At 32.8% G+C, this 25547-nt stretch overlaps 1 protein-coding gene across 1 annotated transcript; it reads right to left on the reverse strand.

Annotated features, from left to right (window-relative positions):
• Positions 1 to 345: 345 nt before the first annotated feature.
• Positions 346 to 22377, reverse strand: LOC128212054 (CDK2-associated and cullin domain-containing protein 1-like). Its single transcript, XM_052917296.1, has 9 exons — positions 22196 to 22377; positions 18258 to 18384; positions 17105 to 17213; positions 14915 to 15010; positions 13512 to 13614; positions 12721 to 12810; positions 3809 to 3950; positions 2847 to 2933; positions 346 to 2253 (listed from the first exon to the last, which is right to left on the reverse strand). The coding sequence occupies exons 1-8, from the start codon at positions 22305 to 22307 to the stop codon at positions 2882 to 2884; spliced, it is 831 nt and encodes a 276-aa protein (XP_052773256.1). The 5' UTR covers positions 22308 to 22377; the 3' UTR covers positions 346 to 2253; positions 2847 to 2881.
• Positions 22378 to 25547: the final 3170 nt, after the last annotated feature.

A 25547-nucleotide genomic window follows, 5' to 3' on the forward strand; every position in this document is an offset into this window, starting at 1 on the left:
ATTTTAATTGAGAATATTGTTGTTTTTTTTATTGAAATTGGGTTATTTAACTAACTTTTATGAACGAAATCCAATAAGCAACTGGCGTATCCTCATCTAAGCGGAATTTGAAAATCCAAGCTTAAAATATTTCTGTCGTCAATAGCGTTACTTACGCATTCGAGCAAAATAGAGCATTCTCTGTCGCATTTTCAAACTATTCATTACATATCAGCTTTCAATTAAACTTTGGATGATGTGTTATCATTGTAACAAGCATTTTGTTCACAATTCACAAGACTTCTTTACATTATATAACGTGAAGAAGCCCCTGCAAAGGATGACCATTATCAATAGTACAAAAAATGGTTATTTACTAATCGTTTATTCTCATTGTAAGCATGTTATAACAATCATAAGTAACAAAGTGCATGCAATGATCTTTACAATTAACAAAACACATAATGTGAACCAGGCTCATTTTTGTATTGGGCCGTTATCTGGAAAAAGAGTTGTCAATGCAAAATCTCGACCGGTAAGCTGGTTTGTATGCGTGAACCACAATAAATAATTATGCAACATGCATCACATTTAATATTTTATTTTGGTCATAACAAACAAATAACCTTTAACAAATTTAAGAGGTTTCAAAAGCTGATAATTGTTATTCCTGAAAAATAACCCGGGGTCTGTTTGAGTATTAGGGGTTGTCATTTATATTCATCTAAAGGTATTTCCTACTGCTTTGGTGCAAGTATGTATCTGCGTATAACTAAATCTGAACAGCTGTACAATTGTCTGAAGTTAAAAACTCTCTGATTTCAGGATTTATCTCTCACTTGAGAACCACTGCATAACATAATCATAAACAATGTTGCAAAACCTTTGTAACATCATGTATGCAAAACGGCAACACCAATATTTCAATTTATATTTAAAAGATATAAGTGAAATGGTCGTATCTCAGCAACGAATACGATTTTTTTCCAAATGTTTCAAGATAGACAAAACACCTTAAAAGCATGCAATATATAAAGCTTTTCAATTAGGAAAAAAAACATCTATCTTTTTTCCAGATAACAGCTCAATATCATGATATGCTGTAACAAAGTGTTATGCTGTAAATTATTCTCATGAATACTTGTACAAGTAACACTTATGATGAATGCCTTCAATCTTTATATTCAAAGCATTTCAGGTCATACATTCTTCATTGTGGCAAAAGAATAATCCAGGCAATTTAGTAGTCATTCAATGACATTCAATTATGTTTTAATTTACAACTTTCAATTAAATGTATTTTAGAATCAAAATGAAAATTTCCAATGCAAATCCAATCCTCAAGTCTAAAACATTACATCATATAATAACATAAATTGAATGATAAAATATAAAGGCATGAAATGATATATGGATAGAATGTGCCATAGTATATGTTTGTTTATTGTATAACAATTTTAACGCAATTAGATGACTTTCTGGTAAACTTGATGTAGCTCATGTACAAATAAGCCTAATTCCATCAGCCAAAGACAATAATGTGGCATTTTGATGTCGGTGACCTCGTTTAATGTTGTAGTCATTTGAAAGAATTTTGCATACTGACTACAAACATGTACAAAAATATTATGCGTCCAAAATGCTTGTTTCCAATATGTATTTTCTAAGTATTGCATACTGATCACAAATATGTAAAAAAATCTTCCAATGCAAACAAAGGTTGTTTCCAATATGCATAACCTAAGCATTGCATACTGATTAGAAATATGTCTAATAAATATTCTTATGCCAAAAAAGACAGTTTCCAATATGTGCAATTAAGTGTTACATCTTGTTCTACCCGCAAAAACCCTTTCAAATGATTTCAAAATAATATGGGGTCGACAGGCATCCAAAATTATCATTATTCTCCTTTGGATACCTTAACATACCACAGTAATCTAATAATTTACAATCTGAATCCCTCAAGTGTAAATGTTACACATAAAAAGACTATAATGGTTCAGAGAAACTATTCATTGCTCCCCAATAAAAACATAACACCACTAGAAACTTCATTATTCATATCAAGTTCTCGGGTTTAAAGCCTGCATGTGGTTTTGAGTCAGAGTCAAACTGCTGTTAAATGACGGTAAAATTATGGCAAGTGTCACATCGCTATGGTAATGACATCGTCACGCACGTTAATTCCATGTTGTTGTTTTTAATTTTACAGAGTAACAGTAAAATCAGGGACAATGTTACATTGACCACCACTCATCGTTCTGTCAGCATCTAAAATGAACAAAGTTGTATTAAAATATAATGTTTCAAATTTTTGCTATGTTAATATTTCCAGTATTTTAGTTGAATAGTATATATGTCTTAAATATGATCTAGGGAAATGTAAGATCTTTACAGACTTCCTTTATCCCAATACAAAAACAAGAAATTTAGAAAAATTGTATATCATCAACCAAATTAATATTTTTTCATATCAAAATAAATTGCGTTGCTAAAATATGTTGCCCAAAGCTACAAACAAGCTTAAATGCATGTGTATCCAAATAAACACATACAAGTAACAGTTAAACAGGAGTGTAGGACAATACTCCCCATGACGACCCCCCCCCTTCCAACCATGTTTTGAAAAGACAGACGCAATATCTCAGGACGGATTCCAAACCCCAGTGATTTTTTTACAAAGACTGACAAAATCCCCACATGAACAAAATTTTCCAGGAGAAAATCTCATAATACATATGGCAAATAAGCTTTGAAAACAAAATATTGTAGGAGACTTTGTCCACTATGCAAAATTGGTGATGGTTTGGGGGGGGGGGGGGGGGGCAGTATGTTCCCTGTTCAGTTTTACAGTGCAAACTCACCTTATTCAAAATCATGGTCAGGTTATCACAGTCTATCACAACATCAACTCGTCCTGGCGTCGTTTTCTCCGACCAGAACCATCACAACTGCAAATATACATTTTATATATCAAAACATCCATCTTTAAAAGCACAGTTCCATGTCATGATTCGAAAATATATTATCAAGAATTTTTTTCATAAGGACACCAAAAGATTGTCATAATTTCACTTATGCTTCTTGTGAAATATCACTGTTTGTCTGCAATTAACTACATTTCAACACTAAACAAATGGCACACAGCATAAGACTTTGGATAACACCTATTGTTATATTAATGATAAATGAATTAAAATTCAAAAGTGCTGTACATTTTAGAATAATTTATATAAGGAAATTGTCATCTGAAAACAGTTTAATTACTACACAGATTGGAGTTCCAACTTGAGGAAAAAAATTGGAAAATTGTTTTAGGAAGAAATATAATTTGAGGTGCATGTTATAGTGTATAAGTCTTTCTTAAATACAACAGACTAGCAGGCATCACATGTTTACGTTTTGATTGCCAGAAAAAGTCATTCTTCCCATGGTGTTTGCTCTTCAAAAAACTTAAAGGAAATTACCCAAGGCACATACAAACAAATTACAAGTAAACATTATGGTTGGACATTCCTTATCTATAGCAATAAAGCTCCATGTTTATGCCCTTTGCAGTCGTTTACTAGCAGTCATCGAAATTAGTCTTTCGGATGAACAAGCCCGAATTCATATACTTCTACTTGGAATTACATTTTTTAACAAGTTATGCAGAATAAAAATAAAACCTGGAATTTGAGCAAGCCCCAAAAGCATTTTACCAGTGCAGGGCTTGCGGGCTTGTGACAACTGTACTAATGACCAATGTTTGATTCTTAGCACCACAACGGAAAGGCTAGGACTATAGCAGGCAAACTCATTTGTCAGTATTCTTCTGCACACTTACTCTTGGAACTCTGGCAGGCTTTGTATCTGTTCTTGCATAAGCCGCGCTTCCTCGATGTATCGGTCCAGGTCTGTCACCGACGTTGGGGGAAGGATGTTCGGGATGTATTTGGAGAACACACTTGGCTTTAAATTGGCATAGTCTGGAATAAACAATTGAATTTAGCTGATGTATTAAATATTTAATGTATTTTATAGGCTTACCATTGTACTGTAAGCCATTAAGGCTCATCTATGTGTACAAAACAAATCCCAACTAAAGATTTATTTATACCTTTTGATAGTAGTATAGTTTAGCCAATTCTGTGTTATGCGTCACAAATTTGGGGTTATGGGTATATTGATACCATAGAGACAGTTCAGAACAAAATATGCATGACACAGACATATATGAGTTATAAAAACAATGTATGCATGCATTATCCTTGGTGAATGTGGATGTCTACCAGTATGTGTAACTAACATTGTTAATTGAATTAAGACCTGGTATAAGTTGTCAACCATTTCCAATTATGGATATTTTAACTATTGTTACAAAATATTGAAATCATTGTTGGTGCTGGCGAGAATTGTTGGGTGCAACCAATAATACCATTATGATTCCCCTATGACTTTATATACATTTGGATTGCACAAGATAAATAAAGATGTATTTATTTTTACTTTTAGACAACCTTCAATTGATTTATATTGTTTGAAAATTCATTTAGAACATATGATTGCTTTTTCTAAATTAAGATGCTTACACCATTATTAAACACTGAAATTGGAAGACATCTAAATACTCTACAAAATGACTTTTTTCTTAACCAAACAACATGACAGTTAATGAGTTGTTTTGAACAAAATGGGTTCTGAAAATGATGGCAAAATATCCAATTAGCCATGTATATAGAGCACCTGTTATATATGATAAACATTTAAGTACCTGCTATATTTGTGTAAATAACTTTTTTTACTATTTTCATGTTGATGCTGTTTGATAAATTGTTTTTAATGATTCCAAATGTAGGAACTTGAAGATGTTCAATCACATAACATCTACCTTAAAACAGAGTGTTGTTGTTTCTTAAAATAAGATTCTAAAAGAGAATATTTACAAATACAGATTTGAAAGTATTGAAGATTTACATGGCATCATAATGGTGGTAATGTACATCCGGCTTTGATCTCAGGTTTATTTGAACATGTTACAGCAATTCTCAATCAACTGCTGTTACAAATCTCTTAAAATAAAAGGTATGTACTTTAAAAACCATGAACATCACTAATTAGCTTGGACATTTGATGTTAAGTGTTGTTCAGGGTGCGATTCCAGGCCTACTGTTCAATATCATGTAAATGACAGGTATAACAGTCCTAACATATGTTAACCACACACACACATGATTTTAAAAGTAATTTTAATGAAAAATGTGATTGTGCATGAAACGTTTCAATTAGCAAATACCAATTAAAGCAAATATCATGGAACAAAATATACATTAACATTTGAACCTCGCGTACAAATGCACTCTAAGGAGTAATTTTTAAGAAAAGAATGAATTTAAATGAAATTATTCAATTAGCAAATACCACTTATAGTAAAAATTGTCACTTAACAAACTATACCCTTGGCCATTTTGTTATTACAAACTTCTTACATATATTCTGTTTCAATTCCAAATACAATCAAATAAAATGTTTTAAGTAAGTACTTCTAATGAAAAACAGTATACAAACATGTCACTGAAATGTTACATTTGTCATGTAACTACATACAGGAGTTGGAACAGCTGATAATTGTAAACCCTCTATAATAGCAAGAGTCTGTTACCTTTAAGGGATTCATGCCCAAAGCACAAGGTAAAAAGGCTTCGATTTTTTGTGAAATTGTTTCCATTGTCATGTTTTGCATTTCAATGAAGGTACTTGCTACTGTACAATATATATTACTTTATTAGTCTGAAGTTAAAAGCTCTCAATTCTGGGGCTATATTCAATAACGATCCAAGATTTTACTTTATTTCAAAATTAGAATGCAAGTCCAGTAATTGGACTGTTAAAATAACTGGCCACTTGAGTGAAAAGTGAATTGAACTGTTAGAATAACTGGCCATTTGAGTGAATAGTGAATACAGGTAGTTGTCTTGAACCTTGTTTGAAATAAAAATGAAATCAAAAATGAGTCTATGAGCAATACAGATTTGAAATATGACAACATTGTTAACTGACATTCTGAACAATCCGCCCATTGAAATGGATGTAGCTTGTTAAGAAGACATAATTTCAAAGACAGAAACTTCAACTATATACTGCAAACTATATTTACCTACAGTGACAGTATATTTTTTATCTAATTTAATCCTTGTATTAATCAGATGGACTTTTACTTTAAGTGTTATGAAAAGTTCTTCGGTAGACCTAAGCGTAGGCACCCCTCTGCCTTCATAAGATTATACGCTTAAGACTGTCAAATATTACTTTTGTAAAATGCTATAATATGATTTGAATAAATTCAATCTTTACATATTTGGCAGTAAAACCTTATACATTTTTTTGTAATTAATACTTCAATAAACACATTCCATATCATATTTAAAATGTTCCAATTGTTCACAAATGTTACAATGTGCCCTTATCTCATTTAGCACCCTCACGCCTACTACCCCAGTAAAAATGTCAGTGGAATACCACTGTATTCCAGTGGTTTACATAAATACACTGGTATTCCAATGAAATACCACATAATACCAGTGGAATACAAATGCATTTCAGTGGTAAACATAATAACACTGGTATTCTACTGGTAACCAATAATCAGTAATGGTATGCCAGTGGTCAAATTTATTTCAGTTGTATACCAATGGATTTCCAGTGGACTGGATTAAGAAAATTAAAATAATAAATGAAATTATATCAGGTTGTGCTAAATGTAAGATAAGATATAAGGGTTAGTTTGGATTCTGGTTACATTATTCATACATGCTATTCTGTTGGTCGATGGGGGACATAGTAGGCCCCTTGGTCTTAGGGATGTACTCTGGTGATAGGCAAAGGGCGGCTGGCCCTTTTGAAGCTTGTGGGAAATATGCATTTTAATGTACCAAGATTGCATTTAAACATAGCTTTTCTAGTTTTTAATGCACCAGTCAGACAATTGTAACCCCCCACCCCCAGGCTGGGGTACACGAAGGATTGAGAGGGGATGTTTTAACCTTTCTTGTTCATCAAATTTGTGTACAGATGGTCATGGATTTGTGGCTGTAGAAATATTCTTAACAAGGTGTTGAAAATCAAAAGAGGATTTTTTCATGAACCCAAACAACTGGTTCTAAAAAAAAAATTGAATTGGTTAAGAAATAGTTTTCTCATACAACTTCTGTTTTAGTGACCATGCTGTACATATATAATTGATAGGCATTCATAGTCGTTTATATGATTTTTAAACTTCACAATTGACTTACGTTTTGTTTAAGCAAATGTAGAGTCTTAGGTTTGCCATGACGCCAATGTGCCAAACAGTAGTTTTTAATCTCCACTATTAGACAGCGTGAAAATGTAACACATTGGCTGAAAGCTGGTAAGATCATTAATCTATGTGATTTCTATCCTCTACAGCAATTCAAAATCCATTAATTGTCTTTATTAATGAAAAAATTTGCACACACAACTGAATAACAACAATAAGCCGCCATTTTTAAATGAACCGGAAGTACACTTTGCAGACGATAATGGATGAAGCTTTCAATTTTTGAGTAGGTAATTTGACCACTATGGCAAACTGGTGAGTTTTTATCACTTGTAGATTATTGTTGAACCAAATTGGTTTTTACTCCTTACTAAATGTACAAAATTATTCAATGAAAATATCAAGTGACTGTTATTTCTGGGAAGAGCATGTCAATCGTCAGTTTGAATTTTCTTTTAACTAATTAATTTTCTTTTAACTTATATTTCTTATAATTAAAAGTTATGATTTTTTTTACAAAAAAAAAACATAAGCACTTATTGCAATTTCGCTTCATCGCTTTGAAATGGTTTTACTTGTGTAATACTTTCATTTGATCGGAAAAGAGACAATTTAAAGAAGTCGCGGAAATATGTGACATTTTAGAATTTATGATTTCATTCATTTAATGTTCTTTGGTGATTGATTGAAGAAATCGTGTGTTACTCATAATGTTTATGATATTCACTGAAATAATTGTCCATTTTAGACTCAATGAAGACAAGTAATACACAACCAGTTATGCAGTTAGTTAAAGTGAGGATGTCAACTTTCCTCGTTACCGGTACGGTACGCCTGACCCCTGATCACTTTGAAACCGTACAGAGCCCCCATCCACCAACATGTCCTGTGCAATTTCTGCAGGAGCTCACTTGTTTACGACACTTGGGTTATTGGTAAGGATTTTAGTTAAGATAATTCTAAAATTTATGAAGTTTTTTTTATAGAAGTGAGTGTAGCTGTTAATACAATGTCGTACATTTATTGTTTTTCCATGGGTCCTAGAACAATGCCCCATAACTGTCATAAGACTTGAGAACTTGACAGTAGATTGCAAATAGTTTACTTTTACTTTGAGGCTTATGTAAATCGGCCTGTACCTACAATTAATACAAGCGATTTTTGTTTCAACTGCAAAGTAAAACTTCACTGTGAACTACTTAAAATCTCATTAATTCTATAATCCTTTAGAGTTAAAATTTACAATTGGCCTTATTTAAAGAAAGAAGACTTTATTTTAAACTTGCTTCTTATCATTAAAATCTAAATTCAATGTCATATGTTTTTCAGGGAAAACAGACTTAAAATAGAGGAAGACAACTGCCATTTGAGAAAGAAAAGGAGTACATGGGCGATATATATTACTGCACTGCAGTATAGAATCAAATCATCTACCAACTCCATGTTTGTTGCTGTGGGCATCAACATTGATAGAGATGCAATTTTGGAAACTGTTCAAAAATATGAGTTACACTATCTGAACTAAAGAAGAAGTAAAAACCATTCCTGTATAGTGAAGGACTGGCTTACACTAACAAGATGCTAAAAAAGTTTGGCAAGTTGCTGTGATTAAATAAATTACTAACTTTTACATCAACCCTAAAGAAGAAGAACCATCATCATCTACAATGATTACATCATTTTGCAATGTGTATATACTCACAACAGTGTTATATGCCATAAAAAGTGGAAGTGATATAAATGGACATCTTCCTGATTCTAATGATTAGACTTGTTTTATTATAACTTCTTAAACAATTACAAAATTTAATGAATTAGTATTATAAATCAATGTGTGTTCAATTGCATTACCTAGTTTTTTTAATATCAAATGTTTTTGTTCTTTAAGTTTTTGTTCTGTAATGCTGTTGATTAAGCTGACCTGGAAGTAAAATGTTGTAACATGTAATATAGATATTGTTTCAAATTAATGTCACAGATTCTAGTGGTGTTCCACTAAAAGTTTACTGCTGGTATTCCACTGGTATCGTAGTATACCAGCGGTAAACTTTTAGTGGAATACCACCAAAATTTACTGCTGGTATTTCAGTGGAATTCCACTGGAATGCCAGCGGTAAACTTTTAGTGGAATACCACCAAAATTTACCGCTGGTATTTCAGTGGAATTCCACTGAAATACCAGCGTAAACTTTTTGTGGAATACCACCAAAGTTTACCGCTGGTATACCACTGAAATACTATTGGTATACCACCGGCATACCGCTGGTATTCCAGTGGTATTCTACTGACATTTTTACTGGGGTAAACACCAGCTCCACCACTTATCGGTGATGGAAAGAAAATGAGCTGTTGACATTTTCGTTGGGCACCTGTGCGTTTTGTTTATTTGTACACATGTGATTTTGACTTATATTTCATCTGATAAATTTATTAAATGGACATATTCTGAAAATTGGAGAATGCGGTACCATGTAAGAACACTTTTGCTACAGCAAATTTAAACAAGCATTATAACGGAAATGTTTACAGCTCTTTTCTTTGCACTATTCCGCCGCTTTTCAGTGTAAGAATTGGAAAGTGTTGGCGAAACATGCATGGATCACTGTTAGATTAGATTTCAATGCAATACATGATGTGCTGAGATATTAACATGAATGTGGTTACATGCAAAATTTTAACCAGAATTTTAAAGTGTAATAATAAAGGGCCATTATTTGCAAAATGCAGTTATCTAACTTGGTTATTCAATTAGGGTGGGTGGTTGAATACCATTGTATAAAGTCTCAATGCAATACATCAAGTAGTTGCTGAGATATTATCCTATGTGTGCTAACATGCAAGACCTTAACCAGAATTTCTAAGTAGTATAATAAAGGGGCAAAAATTATATAATATGAAAGATAGAGTTATCTTACTTGATTAAATAAGAAGGTTAAATGGTTGGGAGCCTGTGTGTAAAGTTTCAATGCAATACATGATGTATTCGCTGAGGAATTGACTTAAAAGTGGTTACATGCAAAACCTTAACCAGAATTTCTAAGTCTAATAATAAGGGCAATTATTTTGCATAAGAGTTATCTAATTTGATTAATTTAGTAGGTTGGATGGTTGAGTACCAGTGTATAAAGTCTCAATGCAATACCTCAAGTAGTTGCTGAGATATTAACCTATGTGTGCTTACACGCAAAACCTTAACCAGAATTTCTAAGTCGAATAATAATGGGCAATTATTTGCATTAAATGCAAACTAGGCTATCTAACTTGGTTAATTAAGTAGGTTGGATGGTTGAGTACCATTGTATAAAGTCGCAATGCAATACCTCAAGCAGTTGCTGAGATATTAACCTAGTGTGCTTGCACGCAAAACCTTAACCAGAATTTCTAAGTCAAATAATAAAGGCCTATTATTTGCATTAAATGCAAACTATAGTAATCTTACTTGGTTAATAAGGTAGGTTGGATGGTTAAGTAACATTGTATCAAGTCTCAATGCAATACCTTAAGTAGTTGCTGAAATATTAACCTATGTGTGCTTGCATGCAAAACCTTAACCAGAATTTCTAAGTCAAATAATAAAGGCCTATTATTGGCATTAAATGCAAACTAGAGTTATCTAACTTGGTTAATTAAGTAGGTTGGATGGTTGAGTACCATTGTATAAAGTCCCAATGCAATACCTCAAGTAGTTGCTGAGATACTTACCTATGTGTGCTTGCATGCAAAACCTTAACCAAGGGGTTACGCCGACGCCGACGCTTGGGTGAGTAGTATAGCTCTCCTTATTCTTCGAATAGTGGAGCTAAAAAGGCAAATCAATAAATCATCTTTTTATTGTTGTTGAGTTCCGGAAAGATATAATAAATGCTTAACATTTTAAGTTTTAAAATGTGAAAATAAGTTTAATAATTTTAATTTCGAACTTAATTAGAAACATCAAGCATGGCAATATACCAGTTATAGGAACTAGTATCTAGAGTGATGAAATAAAGAGGACATTTTAACAGATAACTTCATATGGCCTAAAAAAATAAGAATTTAGTTATTTAGGAATAAGGGCAAAGGTCTCAAAAATGCTAGAAAGAGTAGGGACAAGGCTATTTGTTTCTTAGTTTAATCCAGGCAAAACAGCAAAGCAAGATGCATTATTGCTTACCATGACATTTGATATAGTGTGTATTCAATTATCTACACTTCATTCTTTTAATTGTTATCAACGCTAATGGATTTTTCCTTCTTTTTTTTTTAACTTTTTGTATTCTGAACAAAATCATCCCATAGGTGTAGCAGGACTCTTACATATTTTATTAACTTGTTTGTTGGACATGATCATGCAAAACAACTTTTTTTACGATAAATAGACCTTCATCATAGATTTCAAGCATTCCACAGGGTATTATTTTAGGTGAGCCTTTTCTTAAAAAGGGCAAAAAATTGATGAGGTCTTAAAAAGTAAGACCAAAATTGTTTTTTTTCACATCTCAATACTTATGAATATTTATAATAACCATTTAAAATATGCCTTTCATACAATATAACTGTTCTAGTCTGTCTCATGGTACCCAAAGTTATGTGAAATCTTGATGCCTTGTGAGCCCATACTATTTTGGTATCATGTGAAAGAGTTTAATATGCAGAGGAAGAATATGTCTATATTCAACTGGTCAATATTGCAAACACATCTTTGACCAAGAAACATTGAAAAGTTGATCAGTTAACTCTGATTTCAGTTAAAATATCAAACAAGAGCAATCACAGACTGCCATTGAGAACAGTATCAACATCACCTTATGACCAAGGATAACAATGAATATTGACAAAGGGCAGTTACTTAAAAAATACTCCACCCACAGTTAAAGTCCTTGTGCAAGTCACACCTCATTAATGACATCTTATATATGAAATTTGAAATCAATTCCTCAAAAACTTTTCAAGTTACGCTCCAAACAAGAAATAAGTATGAATATTAACAAAGGGCAATAAATCAAATACACTATAGTCAAAGTTAGGTTTCCTGTGTTCTGCACTTTTCTCTGTGAGATCTATCTGGCTATTAAGTTTTAAGGCAATACCTCAAAGACCTTTCTAGATTTGCGCCGGACAAAATATGAGAATGAAAAATTAACAAAGGTCAATAGATCAAAAAACTGCAGCCAGAGTTATATTTCCTTTACACTGCACTTCCCCTCTATGAGATATATCTGTTTATTTTTTAAGTAAATACCTCAAAGACTTTTCAAAAAATGCTCTAGACAAAATATAAATTAACAAAGGGAGATCATTCTAATAATACTGCATATTATCTGTACATTTTATTTTACATATTACGGTAGCTATCAGTAAGCAACACTGATTCAAATGATACCAAAATGATATGGAGTCACCAGGCATCATTTTTAACATTATGGACAATGATGAAATGAACATCTAATCCCTTCAAATCAAAGAGCTTGGTTTGTGCTTACCGCAATTCAAAGAGTAGAGGTTTTTCACGAGACAGGACATGGTTGGTGGGGAAACGGTGAACGGCTTGCTATGGGCCTCTTCTAACAATGCTGAAGGATAAAAACAAATATCCCATTTACAATTTTAAAATATTTGCTTCTGCTGCTGTGTATGTTCATTAAAAATAGTAAGCCTTTCAGGAGATTTATGTTCTAAAAATGCAGGGAAGGAACATTTAACTCAACTAGTTATTTTAGTGCATGTCTTTCTGAAGTAACAACCTCAGCTCAGCTATTCTACAATGCTTCTTTATGATCAGTTTTAATGGTTTAAGGATTATCAAAGGATCAAGGGTCGTGACTAGACATAATGTATGGGATGTGTTCTATATAGATGTAACATCAAGTTAGATCTTGACCCTACTGTCCCCAAACACAATCCCAAGGAACGTCTTCACATAAGCTCTCTACACACTTAAGTTATGTATCACTATCCATCCATTCTTACTCAAAGCTGCACTGTCACAGATGAAATGTTTTGACAACTATTTTTTATTTTTGTCTTAAACGAGCCAATTTTTGCATAAATATCTTGAAAACAGTGAAATGAGATTACTGACAAAAGATCAGATCGCAGGTTTTCATATTAACATTACAAAAATTAATGATTTACTGCTCAAAGCGTTACTAACGCATCGAGAAAAATGCATAGTTTTTTTTTAACATAAATATGAAAACCTGCGATCTGATTTTTCGTTATTATGGTGATCAATTATGGTTGGTTGAAAAAAACTTAATTGAAATATACTCACATAAAACTAATGTGATATGTGTGTCTACTATTCTGTTCCTGAATAACTTTCTTAACTCATCATTTAAGTCTGTCTTTAATTTTGTTTCCACGTAAAAACGATTCTGAAAAGAAAGAAAAGACAGTTGTGGATTAATGACAATCATCAGTCAATAATTGAATAAAGACCTTTTATGTTACAGTCTGACAAAAGAACAGCTGACATTAAAGAGGCGTATCAATATCAAAAAAGCCTTTAGAAATTTAAACAAAACAAGCTTGATATAAATACTTCAAGTAAATTCCCAGTAAATACTATTATTATGTTGTGAATTTAAGATAAATAATACATATAAACATGATACCTTAGTGTCAAGCTGTATTTGAAATGACAGCTTAAATGATCTCATTTAAAAGTACCTTAAATCACATAACACATAGTGAAACAGTAGATTGAATGTTATAATCACCTGCTACACCTACCTGTATATTATTTTGTGAGACAAAAGTTGAGGTAACAAATTCTATGTCTAGTCAAAGGGAACACGCCACACTCAGGCAACTTGGCCATTTTTCCACTCAGTGATTATTTTTGGTGCAATTTACTTCCTTATAAAGGCTGTTTTCCCTAATGAAAATGTGTTCATTTTCCCCATAATATTTTCCCAATTAATTAAATATATATCCCGTGAATGAATTAAAAAAGCAAAAAATTTACTAAAAATAAACAAAATCTTAATAAGACTTGCTATTTAACAGCATAATTTATGCATAAAAAAGTAAAAATATGTATATTTGCTATTTTATTTGCTATTTTTAAAAGCATGATTTTGTAATTTTCCTAGTCCAGAAGAAATTCCCCCCCCCCCAAAAAAAAATATTTTGTGAAAGAACAGGTGGCGAAATTTAATTTTAAAAAAAGCACTGCCACTTACGTAAAAAAAATTCTCTATATCAGTGTGAACCTCTTAATGTACCTGCCATTTTTGTGTCACATGACACAATTGTTTCCACACACTGTTTATGAACTATAGAAGGAATTGTGAGTTTAGGTTTTTTCCTTGGAATTTCTAGCTGAGGTCCTAGGACACTCATGAAGGATAAATTGGTGGTCTTTGGTAATTGCATGGGGTCCAGTTATAACAATTGACTCATGACTTTTTGGGGGTTCCCAGGCATGCATGGGGGTCCCTAACCAGGGACTAAGTTTTCTGCATCAGGAAAATCCCTGTATTGGATATGAACTCCTGAACAATTTAAACTATACAACTACCCTTGATTAAAATTAAAACTTGATCCCTCAAAATTATGTTCTAATCTTAAGTCAAAGTTAAATCAAATCAAATTGGAAGAACAGGAATATAATTCATACACCAAATTGTGAAATTTATATTACTACCTGTATATAACCATTTTGTTACTTACCATGTAATTAAATATAGGGACAATACCACTTAACGCTGTTAAATACTGGTTTAATATAAAGGAGAATTTGTCCAGGAAATCTGCTGGGCATGGCACCTGAAAATAAATGATAACAAGTTGTTGTGTATAAAATACAAAAAAAAACATTATGTAACTAAGGCTAGATCATTTCTATGAGATTTGCATCCCCTTCAGTCCTTCCACCCTTACAGTTTGATATTTTTTGGAGAAGTTGCCTATTGTCTCTACCAACATGTGTGCCAAGTTTCATTTGAATAACTTGAACATATCTTTACTGCCGCCAAAAATAAACAAATATGTCCATAGGACACAGATGCCCCAAATTCTGGGGCACAACTTAATCACCTAATTAACATTTTGCCAAGGTTTGTTGACTCTTTGACGAATACATGAGAGTTCTGAGTGACACAAGTCCAGAAATGCCAATTGTTGCTCATTCATAGGCCATAACTCTGGTTTAACTAAGTGCAACAGAAAACAAACCCCTGGTGCACAATTTCACCAGCCAATAACATTCTACTCCAGTTTCCATCTCAAAGAAATATAGTTTTGGAGTTTTAAGTGACAAGTTGGGAAACCCATTTTTTACTAATTCAAGGGCCATAACTCTAGTTTTACGCAGTGCAGTAGGGGGAAAAAACAAGGTGCAAAACTTCATCAACCCATGAATATTCCCCTAAAGTTTAATGACTCTAGGTAATATAACTTTGGACTCCAAACTATGGAGTTTTGAGCTACACAAGTCCATTTTTTTTTTAATTCATGGGCACTACAATTCTGGTTTAAGTGCAGCAGGTAATGAAACTCCAGGCGCACAACTAAATCACCCCGTTAACATTCCCCCAAGGTTTCATGACTCTAGGTAATAGAGTTTTGAGCGACACAACTTCGCATAATGGTTACCAAATCTCAGACTCACAGACAAAATCAAGGATGAGCGCAGGGTCGGACAAGGGCAAATTAATATTATACCCCCCTTTCTGTGTGGGCTAAAAAAAACAGGAAAACTACAATTGTTAAAATAATCCATCAACCACAATTTTCAAATTAGGATGAGAATATAAAAATATTTCTTTTAGTCTATTGTGAAGACTGAAGATTCCTGAAGAATGGGTGGCACTTGTATTACAGCTCAGACTGTGGGTTATTTTAAAGTCTCAACTTTAACAGAATAACAATAGTATGATTTGTATCAGTTGACAACCATTTAAATAAAAAATATTACCTAATAAAGTCACAGGTGTGATAATAGTATTTCAACACATATATCATCAGTTCTTCAATAGGAAATATAAACACTGCTTACAGACAAGCTAATTCAATTCGGTATAATTCTGTCATGAAATACCCGTACAGTTTGGAAAAAGTCATTAAAGGTTTTGTTTTTTCAGACATCTAAGAAAGGCCTTAAATCCACTCTTTTGGGAAAAGTACATAGTGTATGACAAGTGTCAAGGGCATGGAATGAAATTTTCAGAGGTCGGGGTGACTTCAAAATCTGGAGGGAAACTACAATGTTATGGAAGAAATTTTCAGAGGTGAATTATCTAAAATGGTCCCAATTGTACATAGAAAACACAGTAAAGATTATTTTTTGGGCACATGAGCAAAGCATCGAGGAGTTGTGTTTAGGAAGTCAGATGCTTTGTCATGTTATGTATTGTATTTTACCAGATAGTTGAAGAGTTGTGCTAGGGAAGTCAGGGTCTCCATCATGTTGATGTCATGAATTTACCAGGGAGTCAAGGTAATTGTTTCAAAGAGAATTGAGGAGTTGTGCTAGGAAAGTCAGGTGCTCTGCCATGCAATGTATTTACCAGTGAGTCGAGGAGTTGTGCTAGGGAAGTCAGGTGCTCTGTCACGTTATGTATTTACCAGTGAGTTGAGGAGTTGTGCTAGGAAAGTCAGGGCTCTGCCATAATATTTATTTACCAGTGAGTCGTGGAGTTGTGCTAGGAAATTCAGGGGCTCCCCTATGTAATGTATTTACCAGTGAGTTGAGGAGTTGTGCTAGGAAAGTCAGGGCTCTGCCATGTTATGTCTTTACCAGTGAGTCGGGGAGTTGTGCTAGGAAAGTCAGGGGCATGTGCTCTGATATGTAATGTATTTACCAGAGATTTAAGCAGTTGTGCTAGGGAAGTCGGGGGCACAGTCATGTTATGTATTTACCAGCGAGTCCAGGAGTTGTGCTAGGGAAGTCAGGTGTTCTGCCATGTAATGTATCAGGTCCTGGTAAAGGCGTTCTGAAAACTGCTTACATACACACTTGTACACACAACTGAAACAAAAAATATGCAAATAAAGTTTTCATTAATCCAAGCAAGTAATTTCCAACCAAGAAGATCAAAAACCAAATTTAAAACTGAAAATGCTGTTTTGACTAACAAAAATGAAATTTTCATTATTTTCAGCTTGGATTTATAAAATGTCTATTAAAATGAGTATATGCCGATTGCTGTTAGGTGTTTGTTCATAAAAAGGTGTTTGTTCATAAAAGTAAGTAAAATAATGTAATTTCAAGAATTTTAAAAGAGTTGTCCCTTTAAGCTTAATGTCTGACCATTCAATTTATCCTGCTCATGTATAAACATTTAAAATTGTGTTTCCAAGTACAATATTGCCCTGCTAGCCAGTGGTTATTGCACTCACTTATCACCCAGCCTACGTGAGCCGGGTATGTTTCCCAGCCTGGGCATATGTGAGTTTGGTTTGTGACACCAAGCCTGACAAGTGGGTTTTCTTCAGGTTTTCCCCACAACACAAGACCTAAATCTTGTGTAACATTGTGCCAATGAGAGTGATTAATATAATGTTGAAATAATTGTTTCACAATCGTTGTAAAACAAATAACTTTAGGTCTTAAAGGGACTTTTTTGTAAAATGCAATTTTTTCGTATGAGGAAATAAATCATGGCAAAATTAGGAGTGTAAAAACTAAGACAGTGATGGCTGGAACCCTTTAAAAAATGTTGATATATGCTCAAAATATTGTCTTAAAAGTCCAGGATCTTGAAAGGTTTTGCAATTCAACAAAATTCAATAACAGGCTTTAAGGTAAAGTTATCCTTATGTTTGTGAGAGTTTTTGTGGTCGTAAGGTTTTGTTGTCAGTTTCTGATTTTTCCTTAATTGTAACAGCTTGGGTTTGTACTCTCCTCAAAGCAGAATTTTTTAAAACTAAAAATCTATTTTTTCTGCTATATCAGTATCAGCGAGTAATAAGGTTTTATTAAAAGTGTTTTCTGAATCATAACCAGGAAAAGAAATTTGTGCCAAAACATGAGCGAGTCCCTTTAACTCAGGCATATTCCTGCCATATTTACCTGTACATCTGTTCGTATGAGATAGGGATATACTGGCCGGGGGTCATTGTCAACAGCTGGTGGATAGCTTGCTCTAGTTTTGGCCAGTACTGGGTCTCGTAATCCTCCACAGTGATTGTCATCATCACTGCATATAAAAGCATCAGGTTAAAACATACTAATTTTAACATCATGATGAACAAATAAAACTTTACAGGTACTGTGTCATTGGGTTTGTTCTATATATAATGCAATGCATAAATAGTTTTCAGTTAGAGGTTCAAGCTAATATGATCATAAATGCAGCAAATGCCAGATGTAATAAATGAATTTAAAGCAGTGACAAAGTTTGCACAATATGGCGAATTTGCTAAAACAAATTGCAGTGTAATTCATGTATTTATGATAAAAGTGAAACAAGGGTTGTCACACAAATGAGACAAATGCCCTCAAATGGCCTCGTAGGACAGAAAGCCAATAGTATTTTGACCTGTCTGTGCAGATAGCCTTTAAAATCTAACATATTCTATGAAGTTTGTAAATATTTATAAGTCAATAAAGTGTCACAATTTGTACTTAAGATCAAATAAATATTATGAGTAAAAGTCCAACTTGACCTACACACATGTGTGTATAATTGCAGTTATTTCTTTTGGAATTTAAATGCCAGTGCCTTTCAAATTGGGAAAATTTTCTGTGAAAAAAATACAAAATCATGCCAGAATAAGTTATATATATAGGCAAACATACATAATTCACTTTTTTATACATACATTATGCTGTGAAAGAGTTATTTTTGTCAAGATTTTGTTTAATTTTCAAGTAGTTCATTGCTTTTTTATGCATTAACTTTATATGGATTTATAAAATTGGAAAATTATAATATTTTGGGATTTTTTATTATGTGTTTTAAATTTGAATATTCATCTATTTTTACTTAATCATTATTATGACCCACTCTGTGTATTTATTGTATATCTTTTTAATTCCACATTTTCTAACTAATTTTATTGAAAATGAAACCGCATCAACAGTGGAGTCTGGACATGTCAAAACTAAATTTTGGGAACAACACCATGCTGTAAATTCTTGAACACATGGTTTCTTTAGCCATCATACCAGCACTCAGAGTTGATAGATATATATAGGTATTGATGACAGCAATTTTTTTTTGGTGCTATTTACTGCCTTCTAAAGGCTGTTTCCCCTTGCAAAAAAAGTGTTCATTTTCTCCTTAAAAATCATGATATTTTCCCAATGAATTAAATACAGATTCCGTGAATTAATAAAAAAAGCAATGAATTTCATAAAATAAACAAAATCTTGATATGACTAGCTCTTTAACAGCATAATTTATGCCTAAAAAATTAAAAACATGTGTACTGGTATTTGTTATTTTAGCATGACTTTGTATTTTCCCCAAGGTCGAAAAAAATCCCAATTTGGAAGAACAGGTGGTGAAAATAAATTTTTTAAATCACTTATAGAATGTTCAATTAGGTGATATTGCTGAAGTCCCTTTTTGAAATGTTGAAAATATTGTAAATTACTCTGACTGTACAAATAACAAACCAATAACTGATCATAAAATATTCTGAAGCTGCAGATTTCCAGCTTAAGGTCACCATGACATTCACCTTTGACCTCAAAATCACTACCTGCTGGTCATGACCAACCTGCCTACCAAGATTGAGGTTCTAGGGCTTGGGCGTTCTTCAGCTATTGCTTGGAAATGGATTTTTAGCTTAAGGTCACTTCACCCTAGACCTTTGACCCATCGACCTCTAAATCAATAGGGTTCATCTGCTGGTAATGACAAACCCGCCTACTAAGTATGAAGTCCCTGGGCCTAAGGGTTCTTCAGTTATTGATCCGAAACAGATTTACAGCTTAAGGTCACCATGAACTTGACAGTTAACCCACTGACCTCAAAATCAATAGGGTTCATCTGCTAGACATTACCAACCTGTCTACAAAGTTTGAGATCCTTATCCCTAAGTGTTCCTGAGTTATTGACCGGAAACAGATTTCAGCTTTAGGCCATAACGTGTTGACTTTTGAGCTACGGACTTCAAAATCAATAGGCTGTATCTGCTATTGAGCGGAAACCATGGGGATGAATAGAAGGAAGGAAGGACGGTCTAATTACTATATATGTCTCCCTTTAGGGGCATAAAAATGTTGAAGTGATATTTTAAGGATATCACATGCATGGTCATTCAATACAAAATTTACTAAACTCACCGAGGCAAGTTCATGAATTTCAGAACTGTTGTTGAATAAATCCGTATGGAATGACCCCTCATGTCAAACCTCTAGAAATATCATTCAACACAAAAAATTTATCATTGGACATACTAGTTTTAGTTCTAAACTGGTTGGCAGAATTTAAATCAACTTCCATTAAAATATGATGTTATAGACTGACAATGTATCGAGCATTGATGCAGTACACACCACACATTTTGACAAGTAGATTTTTCACTTGACCCCTACAGATACAAACTTGATGACTTTCTTTTGGTATTGGCTTTTTTATTCTTTCTAAGCTAATATTTATAACAAGGAAAACTGAAAATCGTCTCTCCTTTTTTTTACAAAACTGCCCTTTGCTTTTGCTTTTTGTTCCTTTTGTTTAATTTGTAATTTTAATTTTTAAGGAAATGTGTATTATTCAGGTCCACTTTAGTTTCGTTTGCTTGAAAGCAACATGTAAACAATTGGAAAACTGGTTATGAGTGACGTAATATTTGGGAAACCTGGACATTCTTATTCCCTTTGATAGAAAAAGATGTGGTTCAAAACCAGCCATGACTTTATGTTTCGCAAATTTGACTAAATTGTTTTAAGAATCATTACATGAATAGTTTGAAGTGCATGTATGTTTGCATCTAGTCTAAAATATTAGACGTGTTATACGGGATCCTTCCAATCCCTAACGTCTAAACGGGAATGTGCAAAAAACGGGGGTGTTTTAAAAATATTGAAATTGTTTTAAGTGAAGTATTTTATGGTTGAAATTGATCATAAAGAGTTATATTCATATTTAACCATGTAAGTGAAATGCTATTTTGCACTAAACAAGCATTTAATGCATTAAAACAAGTTGTTTACCTTTCCAATAAAACGAAAGTTGACTGACACAGAAAACTATTATGCGAAGGGGAACAACTCGATACAATAGTAATAACTCGGCCTCCTCCGACAAAGCTTCGAGATAGACCTTGTTATACAATCATAACAAATCGGCCATGGCCGAAATGTTCCGAGCGATTTAAAACTGTGCCCTGAAGCCTTGCAGGTGCCCTTCATGTATTTATTGTTATGTTTTGACAGAATGAAATGAAGAAAAGCCGTCAAACTCATAATTATAAGTTGGATATTTATTTTTTGTGTACGGAACTAATATAAAATAACATTATCTGGTAATATTTCTTGTTTTTATGATATTTTATAGACGCTATATGCTTTAACCAGGAATCCTGATCGGAACAACTACCCACTTTTGATACTAAACAATTTGTACGTGAAGGATTTGCCATATCAAAAATCTAAAAAAAATCCGTCAACGTACAATTATTTGGACTAGTTTGCATCTAGGAAGTGCTGAGCGCCAATCCAAAAGCTTGACTGATTGAGTCACTGGCCACTGGGAATGGTGTCATTTCTAATAATAGAACTGGGGTTTTACTTCATAAACATATATAAAACGATGTGTTCAGTTTAACGGACACAACTGTCCTTTCGTTCAGGTACATGAGTAACTCTTGAAAAGAAAACACACTCATAATTCATCAGCCCAGCTGTTTGATAGACAGTGATGAACCCAATGAAATGTATTTATGATTTTGATTATGGGTATGGAATAAGTAACATTAACTGCTTAATGCACACATACCACAGTAGAACCAGAGAAATAACTCAAAACTTCATCTGTTTTTCATTTTCATGCAACTTACCCATGCTTCCTGGTCTTAACAGAGGGTTTGTAGCGTTATTTCTTGTTGTGCTGGGACCCTCATTACCCTGTGTCGAGTCTGCCTCGCAAAACTCATCCATTGGCTCATCCATATCTCCTGCCAAAGAGTTTATCTGGTTAATTGTGAACGTTTGTTTTTGTTTTGTTTTTGCTTTTGCCAACATTTACCTCCCTTGTGTCGATAAAATATTGTTCGTAGAAAATGTAAAATTTAGTAATAACGTTTTATGATGAAACGGTATTAAATAATGGCAAATTGAGTAATTATTTTTTTCAATTCAGTTTTTTTCGTTGTTTTTCCAAATAAAACTACCAAATTTACAAAAGTCACGAACCTTTTTATCAAGTGAAATGGTGGTGCACTAGAATCATAACGGTTTGTGAAATGTCTTTGAGATGTGTAGGAAAAAATATATTTTGGCTTATTCAAATGCTAATATAATGATATAGTGAAGATAAGTACTTTAAAGTTGTACAGACAAAGATCTTTTTAACCTTGTATCTTGGTACAATGCTACATGTACGCAATACGCCTGTTCAATATAATTTTGACTATGCTATTTAATTCATCCTGGTATTATGGAATTACTAAAGAATTGAAGAATAAGTTGCTGAAAAGAAGTTGTTAGATTTGTATATTGATCATCGTGGGCAACTACGGTACTTTCTCCGTTAAACTTATTTCATAACGAAGCATAGCCCAGTAGTGTATCGGGGGTATCCGACGATTTACGTGGATATATTCTGTATATACTGTAGAGTATAGAGTTTATTAAAAATACATTAGGCAATATCCACATGCGTTCACACGATATGTGATATTTTATAGCCATTGGTCATCCAATGGTCAAGTTACATAAATACAAATTTTAACAAATGTTAATGATTCTTAACAAATGACATATGAAGCAGGCTGAGAGAATTGTTATTTATACGTTAAAGTTGTAATAAATGTTTCTTAAATCTATACACATGTAATCTACACTGTATAGTGTCTGAATTTTGTGGTTTGGTTGATTGGTTAGATGATGAAAACAGAATAAGGCAAGAACGACTAAATCAATTCCAGGGATTATAAGATAAGATAAATTTTATAACAAACCATGGGTCATGTTAAATTTAAATTTAAATCACAATTTATATATATATATATATATATATATATATATATATATATATATATATATATATATTCTGATTGTTCAAAACACAAAAAACAAAAGCTCAATGGATCAATATTGACTATAGACTATGTCTTATACATTTAGTAATAAAATAAAACAAATTCACATCGTTTATCTGCGCGAGTTGTCTAAATGTGTATGTGCATATTATATTACTGATGGTATTGGATAGATTCATACATATTATTTAGTATTTAATTAGTATAATTTACCCTTAAGCACGGCATAATAATAAAACAACAATATAATACCATATACATATACCATTTATATAACGAAGTATATATAAGTATATATACTTATACCATATACATGAATTATACATGAATACTATAACGTACGCTATCATTATTCATCTACTGAAACTTGTAGAACTGTATTTAATTTACAGACTGACTTAACCAGCATATTTTTCCAAAACTGATACATGTCACCAATATATACTGTGAAGAACTTAACATAATTAAGCAGCCGGACTGTGCGGTAGTGTTTAATATTCACTTTTAAGCAAACAAGTCCTCAAGCATTCATGCAAATACCAAAATAGACAACTGAGTGATCATATATTATAAACTCTAAAAGATAAAAAGGCATAAAGACTTGTGTATAGAATTGTGACCAATAAAAGTCCATCATAAATTTACATAATACTAGGTGTTTCATTTTTTTAATTTTGTATGTCGTGACCGTCAAGGCAAAAGTCAATTTACCATTTCTATTGCATTTACCGTTTAAGTGGACCCTATAAAAATGAATGCGTGTTACTTATTTCCACTTCCTAAAAAACTTTATTGAACATCTGTGGCATAATCTTAGTTAAGATGTATATAAATTCAATTATTAAAGATGCACTCTTACTCCCAAATAAGATTTACCGCAATTAATAATATTGTTTTAATATTTCAAAAAAGGATGAATAAATGTCCTTCTTAGGCCAAATAAAAAAAATAGGTCTGTGTCAGGTTACCCGACCGACCCTATTTTTCCCGCCGACCCTAACCTATTTTTCCCTGAACAAAATGTGATTTGGGTACGAAAAGCATTTGTTACGAAATGTATGTACTTAAAGTTGACAATATTAGAGTTTGATTTCTGAATGTATTTACCATACTTCACCTTAGAGTTCGGACACCTTAAAATAATTAATTTTTCGCTCTCCGAATTCATAAAAATAACCATTTTTACATTTTATCTACATGTATGGTAAACCTGCCTTTTTTCTTCATGTCTGCATTTTACCACTTATTAATTTATCCGTAGTTATCAATGGTTATTACGCCTATAAGTGTAACTCCTTCATGAAGTTAATTAAAATCCCATTCAACACCATTTTATACATGTATTGAAATGAATAAACACCTTTTATCGGCTTCAGATCAAACAGTCACATTGTGCGACGTCATATCACTCTCAGTTATACCCACGATCGAGGATCTCATGGAGAGCATGGAAATGTGTCTGGGTTGTGTTTTTGATTGTAACTTAAGTATTGCATTTCTAACTTTAATTATCACATTAAATAGTTATCTGTATCATTGAATGTGTTGACTGTTATTGTTCTATTGATGTTTCAATGAGTATTACTGTACGATTATAGCTTCATAAAGTCTATATTAAAAGTGTGGTACAAGTTTCAAAGTTTATTGGCGGATCGTTTTACAAACATGTCATGTCTGTGTTTTCTTAATCACTTGACTGCCCTTGTTGTTTCTTTAATCTTCCATTAATTATATCACACATCCTTTTCAACAGGCAATAAATCGTTTAGGATGGGTAGTAACTAACTAACTTATCACAGTGATGTATACAGTTAGGTAATCTAGCCAGGCATTGTAACGATAAAGATCAATAATTTTTATCTGTGAGACTTAGTAACTGTAAGTTACAATCGATGTCCTTTGGGTGTCCGAAAATTAGGTACTAAAATTAATTATTTTTGAAAATAATAATGGATGTCCGAATTTTTAGATTGTCCGAACTCAAAGGTGAATTACGGGTAGTTTGTGCTTGTGTGGCAGGTATATTTCAATTCTTGAACTATATTTTCTTGTCAGATACAAATGTGTCAGATACTGACTTTCGGATTGATATGTCAGACTTAAGTGTGCAATTTTGGCAATAAAACCTGCATGTTACTTGTTCTTCAAA

Source organism: Mya arenaria, chromosome 12 (genome assembly GCF_026914265.1).
Source record: "Mya arenaria isolate MELC-2E11 chromosome 12, ASM2691426v1".
In the NCBI taxonomy this organism is placed as follows: Eukaryota; Metazoa; Mollusca; class Bivalvia; order Myida; family Myidae; genus Mya; species Mya arenaria.

What these genes read in the sequence shown, in the direction of transcription:
- LOC128212054 (XM_052917296.1), bottom strand. Translation starts at nt 22,307, where the DNA reads ATGGATGAGCCAATGGATGAGTTTTGCGAGGCAGACTCGACACAGGGT. An exon ending in GTTAAGACCAGGAAGCATGG is followed by an intron (nt 18,385 to 22,195) that starts GTAAGTTGCATG and finishes TTTTATATGCAG; the next exon opens with TGATGATGACAATCACTGTG. An exon ending in AGCCTGCCAGAGTTCCAAGA is followed by an intron (nt 2,934 to 3,808) that starts GTAAGTGTGCAG and finishes GTATATTTGCAG; the next exon opens with TTGTGATGGTTCTGGTCGGA.